The sequence below is a fragment of the Pseudonaja textilis genome, chromosome 9, assembly GCF_049901715.1.
Source record: "Pseudonaja textilis isolate UNSWEBS1 chromosome 9, rPseTex1.2, whole genome shotgun sequence".
In the NCBI taxonomy this organism is placed as follows: domain Eukaryota; kingdom Metazoa; phylum Chordata; class Lepidosauria; order Squamata; family Elapidae; genus Pseudonaja; species Pseudonaja textilis.
Window position 1 is genome coordinate 4,492,616 of NC_141998.1, and position 15,065 is coordinate 4,507,680.

The 15,065-nt window shown below is 37.1% G+C and overlaps 1 protein-coding gene across 4 annotated transcripts in view; it reads left to right on the plus strand.

The window, feature by feature from the left end:
• PEBP4 (phosphatidylethanolamine binding protein 4) overlaps positions 1-15,065 on the plus strand; it is a 260,525-nt gene that overhangs the window by 224,672 nt on the left and 20,788 nt on the right. For all 4 annotated transcript variants that reach the window (XM_087938853.1, XM_026715202.2, XM_087938854.1 and 1 more), the window contains exon 6: positions 8,020-8,136. In XM_087938853.1, coding sequence (XP_087794979.1) covers positions 8,020-8,136 — 117 coding nt within the window. The remainder of the gene's footprint in view (positions 1-8,019; positions 8,137-15,065) is intronic.

The following is a 15,065-nucleotide window of genomic DNA, read 5'->3' on the forward strand; positions in this document are numbered from 1 at the left end:
CATGGGGATGCTGCAATGGTCATAAGTGTGAAAAATGGGCATAAGTCACTTTTTTCAGTGCCGTTGTAACTTTGAATGGGCTCTAAGTGAACCTGTGCTTCCTAAGAACTTCTGTGTATCAAGAGAAGAGAAGAGAAGAGAAGAGAAGAGAAGAGAAGAGAAGAGAAGAGAAGAGAAGAGAAGAGAAGAGAGAATGGAATGGAATGGAATGGAATAGAATAGAATAGAATAGAATAGAATAGAATAGAATAGAATTCTTAATTGGCCAAGTGTGGTTGGAAACATTTGTCAAGAGTCAAGAATCATCAGGCACAACATTTAATAATAGCCATAGGGTACAATAAGCAATCAAATCTTACTAGGAAACGGTCAATATAAATCGTTAGGATACCAGCGACAAAGTTACAGTCATACAATCATAAGTGGGAGGGGATGGGTGATGAGTGATGAGAAGATTAATAGTAATAATAATGCAGACTTTGTAAATAGTTGAACAGTGTTGAGGGAATTATTTGTTTAACAGAGTGATGGTGTTTGGGGAAAAATCTATCCTTGTGTCTAGTTGTTCTGGTGTGCAGGGCTCGATAGTGTTGTCTTGAGGGAAGGAGTTGAAACAGTTTATGTCTGGGATGTGAGGGATCTGTAAGTATTTTCACAGCCCTCTTTTTGACTCGTGCAGGATACAGGTCCTCGATGGAAGGCAGGCTGGTAGCAATTGTTTTTTTCTGCAGTCCTAATTCCTCTCTGAAGTCTTTGTCCTGTTGGGTTGCAGAACCAAACCAGATAGTTATAGAGGTGCAGATGATAGACTCAATAATTTCTCTGTAGAACTGTATCTGTTAGGTATCTGTTACAAAGGCCTCTAGATTTGTGTCAGGAAGTACGGATCCTTGTTCATGTGTGTGATTTTGTGATCTTGATTGCTTCCAAACCAAGGTCACGTCTATTCAAAGTGCATCAAGATGAATCCCATTGCTCACTGTCATTCAATAGCTGGATTTTTTGTGTGTCTGTTAAGAAACAGGGATTAAAAACAGGATTAAAGAAACTTTATTCTCTTATATAGGAATGATCCCCAAACACCTCATTTTCTCCCACTTGAACTCTCTTTAAAAAGCATCAGGTACTTGTGATGATGGTGCAAATTATTTTAGTTCTCTTGTGAGACCTAATGGAAGTTCATGCTAAGATGTGAAACCACCAGCACAAAAGCCATTCCCAAATTCCGCCCCTTTCTAGTGATTTCACGAAAGAGCATCTCCTATAGAAAAAGAAGTTTTTGTCTCTAAACCGTAACTGATTGGAAAGAGGCACACGCATTTCAAAGGATTTTTTGTATGACATCCAAAAAACTATTTCTCCAACAGTAATGAAGTAGACATGATCATTAGAGCAATTTCCATATTAAAAAAACTGCTGCGGGCGAGCAGACAGGCGATGGGAAAACCCCACTGATAAATAAATATTAAATTATATTGTTGCTATTTGTACGGAGGGATGGGTATGTTCGCTCTGTTCTTGATGTAGTTTGACTGGGAATGTGCTGGATCCAACTATAACCTGGAAATTACCAGTGGTAATTTTCCAACAAAACCCCATCTATTTTGCATAGTCAATGTCTGTCCTCATTTTCAACAATAAATGTAAAACATCCCTAAGTAGGAATAACAGCATTTTGCATATTTTTCCCCTCATTATACTTTTCTGTCAGTCTGCTTCTCCTTTCTACCTGACATTACAAATTCCTTAGGAATTTGTTTTGCTTTTAAACATTCAGGTAACAATCAGTAAGGTAAAACATCTAACTCAATATTACAGCAATATTTTTATTATGTAGTAGAACCTTCTGCTCCTAGGTAAAGAACTCAGTTTGAACTTCTATTTGTTTTTTATTTTCTCTAATACAGCAGAATGTTGGAAATAAATCACATAAATAGGTTCAGGAAGCTGCTTGCATGTCAGCTTTTAAAAAGGATGAATAAAATGCATAAACATAATGATGTAGCCCCCCCTCAAAATACCCTATTGCCTCCTTATAGGAGAGCAGTTGAATAGTAACTCAGAAAATGGAGAGAATAGTACAGTTCAAAGATAAGGAGATGAATATAGAAGAACCCCAACAAACGGGGGGGGGGGGATAAAAAAATAAGTACAAATTGGGAAAATGGTAATATATATATTGATACCTAAAAGAATATATTAAATTATAATAAGCATATCAAGGTTAGAAGTTGGAAGAAAAAAACCTATGTATATGTAATTATATTATTATTGTTAGCATTGTGTAAAAATATATATTGATTCAGTCATTACACCGTCCACAAAATATGTTGGTTGTTAAAGAAAAACTACAAATAAAACATAAACAAATCAGAATGTGGCCATCTGCTCCATCCTAAACCAACTCTTTGGGATATCCAATAAATTTGAAATACGTTTTATGAATCAATTTCAATCTTAAATCCAATGAGACCAATTTAATCTTCTTTTAAGACTTGCAACCATTGATGTTTCGTTATCTGATATTTCAGCTCTTTCTTCTATACATCCTAAATGTCAGTGTTTTCGGCGTTAAAATTTACTTTATTTTTGATACAAATATGGACTTCATTAAAAAAGTGGTTTCTTTGACACAGCGAAAACATTTAGTCCATATTGAACTGTTTAAGACATACTTGCCACCTGTTTTTAAGGCAGAATTCTTCCATAAAGATAAACATTAGGGAACCTTGGTATCAAAATCCAATCTACAACCCAAAAGGTCCAAATGTGGCTCTTTTCAATCCCAAAAATGACAAAAAAAATCCTTTTTATTATACATTAACCCATGTAATTGCCAAGATCTTTGTGGAAATAAGTAATAACTTTCAAATAAGGCCCACAAATATTGATAGCGTACAAAATTTTCATTTCACATAAGTGTAGCCAATAAGATGGAAGTCCAGTGATACTTTTGAAAACTCTGTCAAGAAAAATTAAAACCATTACCAAACATCAAGAGATAATCTCAATTTAGCCATAGATATGCAATACATTACAGAGTAAAATGCAAATACTACGCTCCCTATGGCTACTACTAATAAAAGGACTATAAAGAACTTAAGAGTCACGGTCTGTATATTTGTCCTAACTTGCTTGAATAGAGTATACCATCTAAATTTATATCTTGCTTTGATAATGTAAAAACAGCCTAGCAAGGAACTTGTGTCTTTTGCCTAACCATGGAGATTAGCGTGAGTAAAATGAGTAAATTTTGTATTAACAGAAATGGTTGAAGCAGTCCTTAAGTGAGTCTTAAGTGCAGTTCGGCTCAAAATCGGATTTGAAGGGCTGCAGCCTTCTTCCCTTGCATTTCATCAAGACCTTATTCCATCAAGACTGAAACTAAATGTAGAGTCAAAGCTTAAACATCAGATTATTTTTTCTGCCCTCCCCACACCCCCATATTCTAAAGTATTTTCCATCTTGTCCACGAAAAAAAGGATCTTTGAAAGCCTGCGTTGTATTTTATGAACCTGTTTTGGCTATGCAAAACAGATTTGCTAGTGGCATTTTATAAAGTAGCAGCAATAGATTCTGAGCTTGTTTAAACAAGCACTGGATTTTAACACATATGTCCCTTCTTAAGGTAGCATAACAAAATTCGGTAAGATTTTACTCTGTTGTTTTTTTAAATTCAGTATTAGAAGGTCCTGCATTAGCTTTCAAAAAACACTATCGCATATGTACCACTGACCTCCTTATAAAAATGAGACCCCAATAAACTGAGAACCACGATATGTACTATGTGTTCTCCCAAAGATGGCAGGGAGAATAGCTTTGAAATGTCATGTGCAGAATAGTGTGGATAAGCTCTGGGTGACCCATTCCCGGTTCCATTATTTCCAGAGAAGGAGGATAATAACAGAAAATGTTGGCATCAGACCAGCAAATCAGAAGAATCATTTCACATTCAAGCTGGACAGCTGATAGTAATTTATTCTTTATCTTATTGGGGAGGGAGCATTAATATGCAATAAGTAACATTTTCCATCACAGAAAAAGCAAAGTGTTTCCTATTCTTACCTCACTGTAGTCTTCCACATCCAATTCTACTTCCCAAAGACTGTTTCTCCTAAGTTCACACACTTACAGTTTTGAAAAACAGAAAGGTGGCTTCTGCATTAAAGAAAGATCCAATCTGGAATTAAGGAAGAATTTCCTGAGAGTGAGAACAATTAATCATTGGAACAGCTTGTCTCCCAGAGTTGTGGGTGCTCAAACATTGGAGGTTTTCAAGAAAGGATCGGAAAACCATTTCTCCTAGATAGTATAAGGTCTCTGCCCTAAGCGAGGCCTTGGACTAGAAGAACTCCAATCCTGTTATTCTATAAAGTAGACATGTGTTATACTGGATGCCCTCAAAAAATGTCCAGGCAATAGTGAGTCTATCAATGTGTTACTTGATGCCCAATACTTAATGATGCTTATCTGTTTAAGTTTCTTTTTTATTACTAAAAACACATGGAAAACGAACATACTGCAACGTGAGATAGCATAACCTCAGTTTTCAGCAATATCGCTGGGTGTCATGAGTCCCAGATATATCCTTAGAAAATATGATGTGAATTGGCTATAGCCTTCTGCTTTGTTTTCTGTACGATGGGCCATATCTATCATTTCATTGTGTTGTAGGAATGCTGAAAATATGTTCTTCACATTAACGTCAGAGAGTTAACATCATTGCCCAGAGGATCATTGGCTGCCCTCTCCCCTCTTTGGAAGAGCTTTAAAGCTCCCGCTGCCTTAAGAAAGTTCAAAACATCCTTAAAGATCTATCTCATCCTGGGCACCCTTTTTTTTTTGAGCTATTACCATCTGGCAGATAGTACAGGACAATAAAAACAAGGACAAATATTGAATTCTACTGCATAGTACAATATTAATGCAATATCAGGGGTTTTCAGTTCAGTGGAATAGAATGAAAAGGATGTGTGTTTATGTTTTATTTTTATAGTTACAATGTACACTGAAAATGGCATTTAACTTTGTTGTATGAGGTACAATGACAATAAAGTCAACTGAACTAAACTAAATTAATTAGAATGCCAATTTCACCGGCCCTGGGTCTTGGTGCCAACTGCAAGACTTTTATATCAGCTGGTGGATTTGCCGGATTGGGCAATTATAAGAAAACTATGTTTTTTGCTCATAAAATGCTGAAGTGAAAAAAGTAAAGCAGGAAGTGAACTTGTGATCGTTACATTCAAGAAGAAAGAGTAGCACCTCCCATTCACCCCCCACCCCTTTTGATCAGGCTGCGAAGAACGTTATCTCTTCAATTTCTTTACATCATCTTGTCTTCTTGAATCCAATCTGAAATGCCCTTTGAGCTAAGATTGGGGTTTTAAACCATTAAGGAGCATCTGCATACATAATAGCTCTGCTTGATATTTGATTTTTTTTTTTCACAACACAGAGGGAGGGGAAGCCATCAACCCACTAGCGAGGCACGAAAGATTGACAGCAAGTAATACCCTGATTTCATTTACATCTGAGCTCTTCAGAAATTAAGTGTAGTTTCCTCTTGCTGGTTCTTATGGCAACCTATGCAATTGATAGAGCATATGGAAGCTAAATTAGCTAGAAATGTTGAGATGATTGAAGTTGGAACTTGACGGGGAGGTCTGGATTCCTGCTTTGTAAACTAACATCTTGTCAGGCAGGAATGTATGTTTTAAGCCCTTGTCATGGTCAAAGGCATGCTATCCGAAGGAAGCTATTATATAGTTTGCCAGTTCTGCAAAAACAGAAAATAGTGCTTTGATGAACCCTACAGCAATCAGTTGCTGTCCTAAACCCAAACATTATGGTAGTATTGTGACTTTATCTTCTGTTAGTTAGAGGCTTAGGACTTCCAGTTTCCAATCTCCACCCAGCCATGGATCTTACCAAGTTTAGGCCAATCATTCTCTCTTGGTTTACTCTACTCTACGGGGAAGTTATGAGAAAGGGCCTGGGGGGGAAAGTGTGATAAAAATATAAATTAAAAATAAATTCTTTTTTTTAAAAAAAAGCTTTTAAAAAATATTCAAAATATCTTTTCCCATTCTTTCAAGAGAATTTGTTAGCTTACTGAAGGATACTAACCTGATTATTTTTATTCTAATCTAAATTGTTGGTAGAGATACAATTAGAATTGAAGCTTCTTGAATGAGAAGTGAAATCAATTAATTTAATGTTTAAGTATATCAACAGCTTTGTAGCTTCATATTTCCATAGCCAAAGTTTGAGTACCTTATGAACTTAGCAGTTTAGCTTTTCAGTTTTATTTCTGTAGTATTCTAGTATTTGCATTTATATCCTATTTTAATTTTATCTCTCTTAATTTGCACAATCTATTTAGAATGTTTCCTTTTATCTTGTTGTGAGTGTTTAAATGTTATGAACTTATAAGAGTTGTTAATAAAAAATACAAATAACATACTTGGCTGTGTTTGTAGGCTAAAATTTAACTAGTAGAGGGGGCGTGCATAAGTACACTAACATGCCTATCGTCCCTGTCGTAGTATTTTTATTTTCTTATTCTTGTTTTTGTTTGACAAATTCCAATAAATAAATAACTAGTTTGTATTATATGGATCCCCAGAGAGTATATAACTCATTGTATTAAATGAATCCACCCAGCATGGTTAATTTAATAAACTATGATTTCTTTAACTATATCTCAACGTAGTATACAAAAAAAGCCACTCTCTTGATGCAGTCAGAGGATATGTGGGCTTTACTTGGTCTGCCCATGTAATATTACAACTTGTGAGTTGTACTGGCTTATAGGTTTTAGATTGCAATTCATGACAATCTGTCACCTATAAAAGCCACAACAGCTCAGCTGGGTTAGTTGTGGGACTACCTATTTCCAATTATTATCTGCCTACACTACAAGATCTGATAGGCTGACACTCCAGGACCTCTCTGTGTAAGAATGCCATCAATGGGATCCAGAAAATATGCCTTTATTGTCCTGGTGCCTGCTCCTACCTCCCAAGATTCTGGTGACTCAATCCAGTCAGTCTTCCTTAAGCTTTTAAAACTTGGGTTTTCCCTTGTAAACTGGATTAGGCCATTGAGAATCCTTTTAAAAAATAATCCGCTAATTATTTAGAATCTATCATGTTTTTAAACCTCATTTTATTATTATTTAGCCTGTTTTATATTGTGTTGTTTTGCATTTATTATTTATCTTGTTTTGGTTTTAATCCTACATTAGCCACACAGAATCACATACTGTGAGTTATTTCATTTAAATAAATATTTGTGAGCACGATAATGAGAGGCAGACAAACTGGAACGAGTCTAAAATTAGGCAGTGCTTTGGGGCTTGGGTGTCATCCATCTGGAAGACAGGTTAGGAGAGGTAACAAGAGGTGGATTTGGAAAGAGAAGGAACTTAATCTTAAACTTGAGTGGTTAGGAAAACCAGGTGATGTTAAAGGGAGGGATTTTTTTTTCCCAACAGAGAAAAGACAAGCACATTCTTGCAACTTGATGGAAAGCAGCCAGATAGAGAGAAGGGGTGGCAACACGCTCAGAGATTGTACATACATACACACCAGGTGCTCCAAGATTGAAATCTATACCATCAGTCCTCATTTGCTTCTATGATTATATTCCTTACTAAGAATGTTTAATAATGCACCTCTAAATAGGGATCACGGTTGAAAGAAGACAAAGAATTCTAGTCCCATGTCTGGCGTGGTGCATAAATGCAAACAAACTAAAAATTATAGAGCTGCAAAAAAAAATAAATAAATCCCTCTGAGAAGTAGGGGAAAAAAGTCTCAGGAAAACTATAAGTAAGATAGAACCGGTTTAGATGAATTCAATAAATGAGATGGTTATTTCATTAAGAAAGAACAATAGGCTCATGCCTTTTACAAAGTGGCTGTGTCTCAATCTTAGATAAATGTATTTTGGGGTGGGGGGGCTAGATACATACAGAAGCAGAATTTTTATTTTACTTTTATTTCTGGTATCCAGACTACCTCCGACCCACACCACCCCCTGGAAGTGGTTACCACCGCTACCAGTTTCTCCTCTACGAACAGCCAGCTCACGAGGACGTCTCCTTGAATTCAGATGAAACCACGTCTTCCGGTGAGAAACTCCTTTGCCTCTTTGGCAGTTCCAACGTGTGGCGGTTGTTATGGGAGAGAATTGGTGCCTTCTTCCTGGAGGATTCTTTTGACTCTGGTTTCAGCACGGTTAGAATTCCCTGTAGGTAGCTCTGTTTGTGGAAATGATGAAAATACCCCAGCAGGGGGCACGGCTTTGCTTGAAGCAGGATGCATATTTACTTGACAGTGTGGGAAATATTTTGTTGCTGCTGCTATTACCAAAGTAAATTCTCGTGTCAACTCTGTAGAGGCGACCAAGCAATCATATAGCTGGATAAGCCTCAGAAGCAAAAACTGCTCAGGTGCTTTGTTTGGAATATTTAAAGTAGACTGATCCCCAGATAAGGTGAACCTGTGCAGGTGATGATGCTTTTAAAGGGAGAATGGTGTTTACAGCTGGGCAGTGCTTTGATGGCCAAGGGTTATGTGCTTTCGTTGTTACCGCGGTTGTTCTTTGAGGGACACAGTCGAAAAGAACAGGATACCGTGATGGCATGAAATGATGACTAAGGAAGGCCTGTATTTCTGTGGATGGCGTGCGCAGAAGGTTCAGAGATGCTAAGCTTCTCAGGCGAGCTAAGCCTAATTAAAGACTTATCCGGTATTTTGTTAATTTTATTAATATGGTGGGGAAAAGTCAGGAAATAACATTGCCAAGGCTCAAAAGTTTGTTGCTATACTTCAGCGGTAAAGTGTATTGCAGGCTTGGGGACCTCAAAGAAAAAGCATCCAAAATGCGTAGGGCGGCTGGCCAATTCTGTGAGTTGAAGTCCACGTACATTAGTTGCCAAGTTTGAGGAAACACCACCCTAAAAAGCAGGCACGCTGGCACACCCATGCTTATGTTTTAATGTTGGAGTAAAAGAGGAAGGTAATTAGAAAAAACAAGTGGACCTGAAGGATACGGATTTCCGGGAAAGGAAGGAGGAAAGGCATCGGGAGGATTGGTGGATGGTTGGGTTGAGGGGCAGAGTTGAGGCTGGGAAGATCAAGGAATTGGGCAGGACCAGAAGGTAGAAGTTGAAAAGAGGAAGCGGGAGGAAATCTTCTGAAATTATCAGGCTAGCAGACATGTGCTGGATTCCTTTCCTCCACCCTAGCCACTGCCCCAGTCAAGACCAGATTATAGAACTGGGAGGAAACAAAAGGTTCTTAAAGATGGCACCAGAATTAACAATGATAAATTCAAGCAGACACGCTAAGCAGAATGTATACCGCATGCTTAGCAATACAAAATCAAGTTTTCCAGCCTTTGCTGATTCTGCTGTGTTTAGAATCAGCCTACCTGTGATTATTTGATTAAGTTTCCGTGCTGTAGTAAGCCCTGGTTTCTTCCAGCCACATTTTTTTTAAACAGTCACATTGACTGCATTCAAACTTCATATTAAACCAATCAAAACATCCCCTTTTCCAATTATGGTTTAGTATGACCTGGAACCTGAACCTTTGAGCATGAGTAGAGTCAATCACTGGGTTGTGTTGTGTAGGAGAAAAGTATTAATAATCCAGCTGCGTGGCAAACCTATTTAGGGTACATCTATACTTTCCATCGCATGTCAATTGAGAATGAGTGGAAAAGAAACAGCCAAGCTGAAAGACAGACTATGGTGGCAGAGGTAAAGGTACACATACTGTGAAACTGAGAATTGTCTTTGCTTTAGGAGTTTCATTGGTGACACCTCAGAGCTATCATGCATGTCAAGCAATGAGATAAAAATCACGAATAATAAGATTTGGCAATGGAGTTGCACAAGCACTCTTCAAGCAATGTTAATAAAATAACAGCTCTGCTGAGCCAGGCACGTTCTTAGCATGGAGGGACAACCAGTCTCCCAGGGGAAAATGCTGCTTTAAGAATTATTTGCACAAGTGGAATTTCAGGACAGAGATGAGTAGAGAGAGATCCAGGAATAAGAATGCCTCGCCCATGGTGACATGACACTTCACAAGAAGCACCAAGCACATATGAAATCAGTTTATGGAGTCAGGTGCATAACATCCTGCTGGATAAGAAGCATAATTCACATTATGGTTGTTTACAAAAAAAAACCCCAAGCAAGTTCTTTGAAAGCAGTGGGAGAACAGTGAAATTTCACAAATGAGTTTGTCCTTTGCCTCTTTGTAAGTCAATGCTATATAATATAGCTGAGAAGTCTTCCAAATGATGATGATGATACCATGCAAATTGGATTAGATTATGATGAGAGCAGGTTTCTAGGATCTGCTGGGGGTAGATAGAATACAATCAGAATGCATAGCTATGGGGTGTGTGGAAGACGTATCTTCAAAGAGGTCATTAAGTTTGGGTCTCAATAAGCAACCCATTCCACTGACTACTCTGGTAGCACATCCTGTAGTGTAAAACAGGAGGAGAGAGTTGCTTCATTGTTCTTAATATATGCATTCATAAACAGATGAACATGAAAGAGAAGGATTATTGCCCTTTGAAAACCTGTCTTTGGTCCCAGGCCTGGAGTTGGTATATTTACTATTTGTCTAGGGCCCCTGTTACGTTCTACTTGCTTTATAAGAACATTTTATAATGTTACTTTAGTACGGGATGACTGATTTGATGCTTTTATCTGTTTTTATGTTTTTGCTAGTTTTGCATGCTGCCCAGTGTCCATTGCAGTTGAACAGCTAAATTCAGAGAAGGATAGACAGATTGAGAAACAAGTAGATAGATGTGCTGGGCTACGCAAACAAAAATGATGCCAAACGTCAAAGCGAAATATTAAGCTATGGATAGAAAATTTGCAAAATGGTGCATGGATAGAGAAAGGAGGGAATCCACCCTTTATCAGGTACATCAGAGGAAATATCCAACAGGTTTCCGTGGGACTCACACAACTACATTCCACACAACATATCGGTTATCGCACCAGTAGGTGTGCTATCTGAGGAAAGGATTGTTGTGTTTTCCAAGTATGAATTCATATGCTTTGTTGCAAGATTGTTGTTGTGTTTAGTTTGCGGAGAAAAGTTAACACTGTATTAACTGTCGAAACACAAAGTGTGTGGTAAATGAGAAGAATGTGTGCAAGAAGTGTGTAACAAGTATATAACAAGAGAGGGAAAAATAAGTTTCCTCTTCTGGCAATTGGACAGAATTCATTATTTCTCATCTTGACCGGTAGCAACCTTGGATTGTGATTTCCTGATTATTATTCTCAGATGCTTCAATTTTATTAAAATAGGTAGCTGTTGGAAATTTGTTTACTTATACATGTGAAGCTATGTATTTATATAATACAGCTGCAAATTTATATAGTAATATTTTAACCCATGCAATTACAAGCATTTCTGGGTAGATTCCATAATTAAAATTCCAAAATTAATGTGTTAAAATCTCCAATGCTTAGACAAAAAGGAAATCCTTAGGCCAAGACTGAAAAGATCAGTACTGTACGTAGGTACAGTACCAGTCAGTTGCATACAGAAAAGGGCTCGATTAAAAGAAAAGATAATGTATTTTAAATAAGCAGTATTTTAGTACTATTCTTGCCTCACTCCCTGGTTCAAAATCACTGATGTAAATCTTTAAAATATTGTTAACATGGTTTGTACAGAATTTAAGATTTTTAAAAAAAACTTGAATGAGCCCATGTTCTTTTACAAACTGAAGTGATTCTTGCTTAACCAATTTTGTCTTCAAATTATCACAAGGTCAAAACCAATTACTAGTGGATTCCATGTAGATCCATCAGAGGATGTCCTACCGATTTGGGAGAGTTATTATGAAACAAGTGTGGGGTCAACAGATTTAGTTGAAGTTGAGATCCCAGTGTGCCTTTTTCCTTAGGGAAGCCATGGAATGAGTCCCAATAGCACCCCCAATCAGGAAAGGAATGTTCTAGACAAATGATTCTATAGAAGGTAAGGGGTGCAACTTCTCTGGTGATTCTTTCAGTGGGTAAATCTTTAGGAAAATATGGCAGTTGAAGTAAAGGGAGGAAGAGGAAGAGGGGACTCTCTGCTTTTCAGTGCTCAGATATACCGGCTAAACAAGCTGGATTAAGCTTTTGCATCAGAGATCTCATATTTTTAACTTAGTTCTATTCGTGTGTTTTCCCCAGAAAAAAAAATCCAGAACCCTGGTCCCTTTGGAAAGCTACAGTAGTAGAAAATTGGGTGTGTTTGAGTGTTGTTGTTTGACTTTTGTTCTTAGTCTCTCACAGTAGCTGATCAAGTTCTCTGGAATCCTGGAATTATGCAGAACATACCTTGAAAAGTACAGGTGTAAACAATTTGGGCTATCTTGATCAATCACCTATTTCAATATCTGATGAAATGAGCCATAATTAATATGCAAAATACCATAAAAATATTTGGGTTTTTTTCTGGAAGAAAAAAAAAGAACTCTAACTTGGCTGCCATTCTCGAAAGTTTAATTAAAAACAAATTCAGGGAAACAAATTTTACCCGATTCAGACATTTCCTGCAAATATGACATTAACAACTGAAACAGAAGCCTATTTTCAAAGGAAAGTTTAATGAGCCTGATTAAAATACTGTGAGAACAGAATTAAATATTGCATTGGGATCAAATCCCTGAACAAGCTACCACCTTGCTCTTACACATCAAAGATCTAAATTGTTTCAGGGGTGAAATCAAAGCAAAATTTAAGTTGCCTGATTTAATGGGGATGAGGAATGGGATGCTTCAAACGGTAATAGTTCGAGGCCACACAAGAATCTAGTCCAAGGGTCTTCAAACCTGGCAAGTTTAAGGCTTGTGGACTTCAACTCCTAGAATTCCTGAGCTAAAATGACTGGAGGAGGAGAAATTCTGGGAGTTGAAGTCTTTTGCACTAACAAAACTGATCATGAGGTTTGATCAGTAATCTAGAGTAGCCAGAAGCACAATCCTATCTGCTGTAAAGATAAAATTACAGCTAAAATGCACATAACCTCAGGTTCCAAGAGGAAGGGCAGGATAAAAGTATCATGCGTTCCATATAGTATTCTTTTTCTTCCACAGTTGCTAAACAAATTTAAAGCATTCTGTGTCTAGTCTACTTATGAATATAATTTAAAAGATAGCTGTCCTTAGAGCACAGTGCTATTAGATATAAAAGATTTTAAATGAGTTCAGGTGGATAAAGGTCTAATTTTGCACTTTTGGTGTGTTCAGTGATGGTTTTTCCCATGTGGTCCTAGAACAAGAAACAAAAGTGTATCAGGTTAAAAGAGTTGAACTTGATATCCTAGTTCAGTTCCATGTATTTGGGAAGATGTGTTCCACATTAGGTTTATGTAACCACAACAATGCTTTTCAATTTTTGTATTAGAGAGGCTTCTGACAACAGGACTACTGATTCCTTCTATTTTCTCTTGGTTTATAATTGTGCAGCAATCCAATTTAAAGTAAATCATGAATCTGAACATAGTGTATTGTTAATTGCCTCACTGAAATTCAACAAGTTTTCAGGTGACTTCTGTGCAATTTTTTCCTCTTTCAATCACACCTCTACATTTATCTCTGTGGCAATCTGATTCAGAGAATATTCAATGCTGTGCAAGATGCAGAATTTCCCTTTTGTTATGTATCTGGTCAATATAAATGACTCTAAAACTCTAAAAACATTCTGAGAAAAACAGATTCTTCTTTTCTCCAGGTCTTGTATAAAGACCTATATTGTCTTTGTCCTTGAATTCTCCCCTTATTCTTTTGAATATCGAGTACTGTAGCATTTTCATACAGAAAAGCTACTTCAACCATTTTATCATATATCCTTTAGCTATATTTAAATTGTATTTAAGGTTATGCCACCGTCTCAGTTTCCAGACTTAGGGGGAAATTATATTTTATAGCTGGCTGTTCTCTGCTATCTTTTTCACGTCAACTCACTGTTTTACTGAAGTGATCTCCTCTACAATAAATATCATAAATATGAGTGGCCCATAATTCATCAGTCCACACATTCCATTGCTAAGCCATCATTAGGTTTCTCTAAATATTGGGTTTACATGAAGTCACCCAGGGAATGCAAGATCTGAAAAAGAAAAACATGGTCAACAAATAAGCACATTCATACATTCTATATCCTTTTGTATAATTTGTTGGTTCAGCAGCACATTTCAACTGGAATGAAATAGGTTGACACAAAAACAACTCTATTAATAGTGGCAAAGCAAACCATTTTAGTAAAAATGTGTGCAAAATATCTTTAGACAAAATATCCAGAGGTAGCAGAAATTTTAGGTAGTTCGGAGAACCAGCAAATCCCACCTCCGACTGGAGATTTTACAGTAACCTTCCCCTGCCACGCCCACCAAGCCACGCCCACAGAACTGGTAGTAAAAAAAATTGAATCCCACCACTGCCTCAACCTATCAAAAAAGCACATGTTTGTGCCGAAACCTAAATCCAAAACTTGCTTACTTTGCTTACTGGCCAGCCTCCATTATAATATTTCAATCTCCCCAAAATATATATTTAAATAGCAGCTAAACTTTTCTTAGGATTGACTCCTCTCCACACCTCAACCAGACTTGAAACATAAATAAGTATAATCAAACAAAACTTGAAGTTATTCTTTGTCCATAAGGTGACCAACTTTTTTACAATGAGGAGGACACAAATAAATTGAAGAAAAAGAACAAAGCCACTTGCGCACAGCACACTCTCTCAAAATAATTCTCCTTTGTGGAGCATATGAGTCTCATAATCGCGTCTCACTACAGTGTACCGAACCTTGATGAATCGCCATGTCAAATACAAATACGTCACATCACACACAATGGATCGGATCGGCATCGATCAAATATGGAGATTTACAGATTAATCTTCAAATATCAAACAGGAGGAGGACAGAACTTAAAAAAGAAGGGCTGTCCTCCCTAAAGGAGGACGGTTGGTCACCTTATTGTTCAGAACTATGTTAGGAGCAACATCTATACAAAATG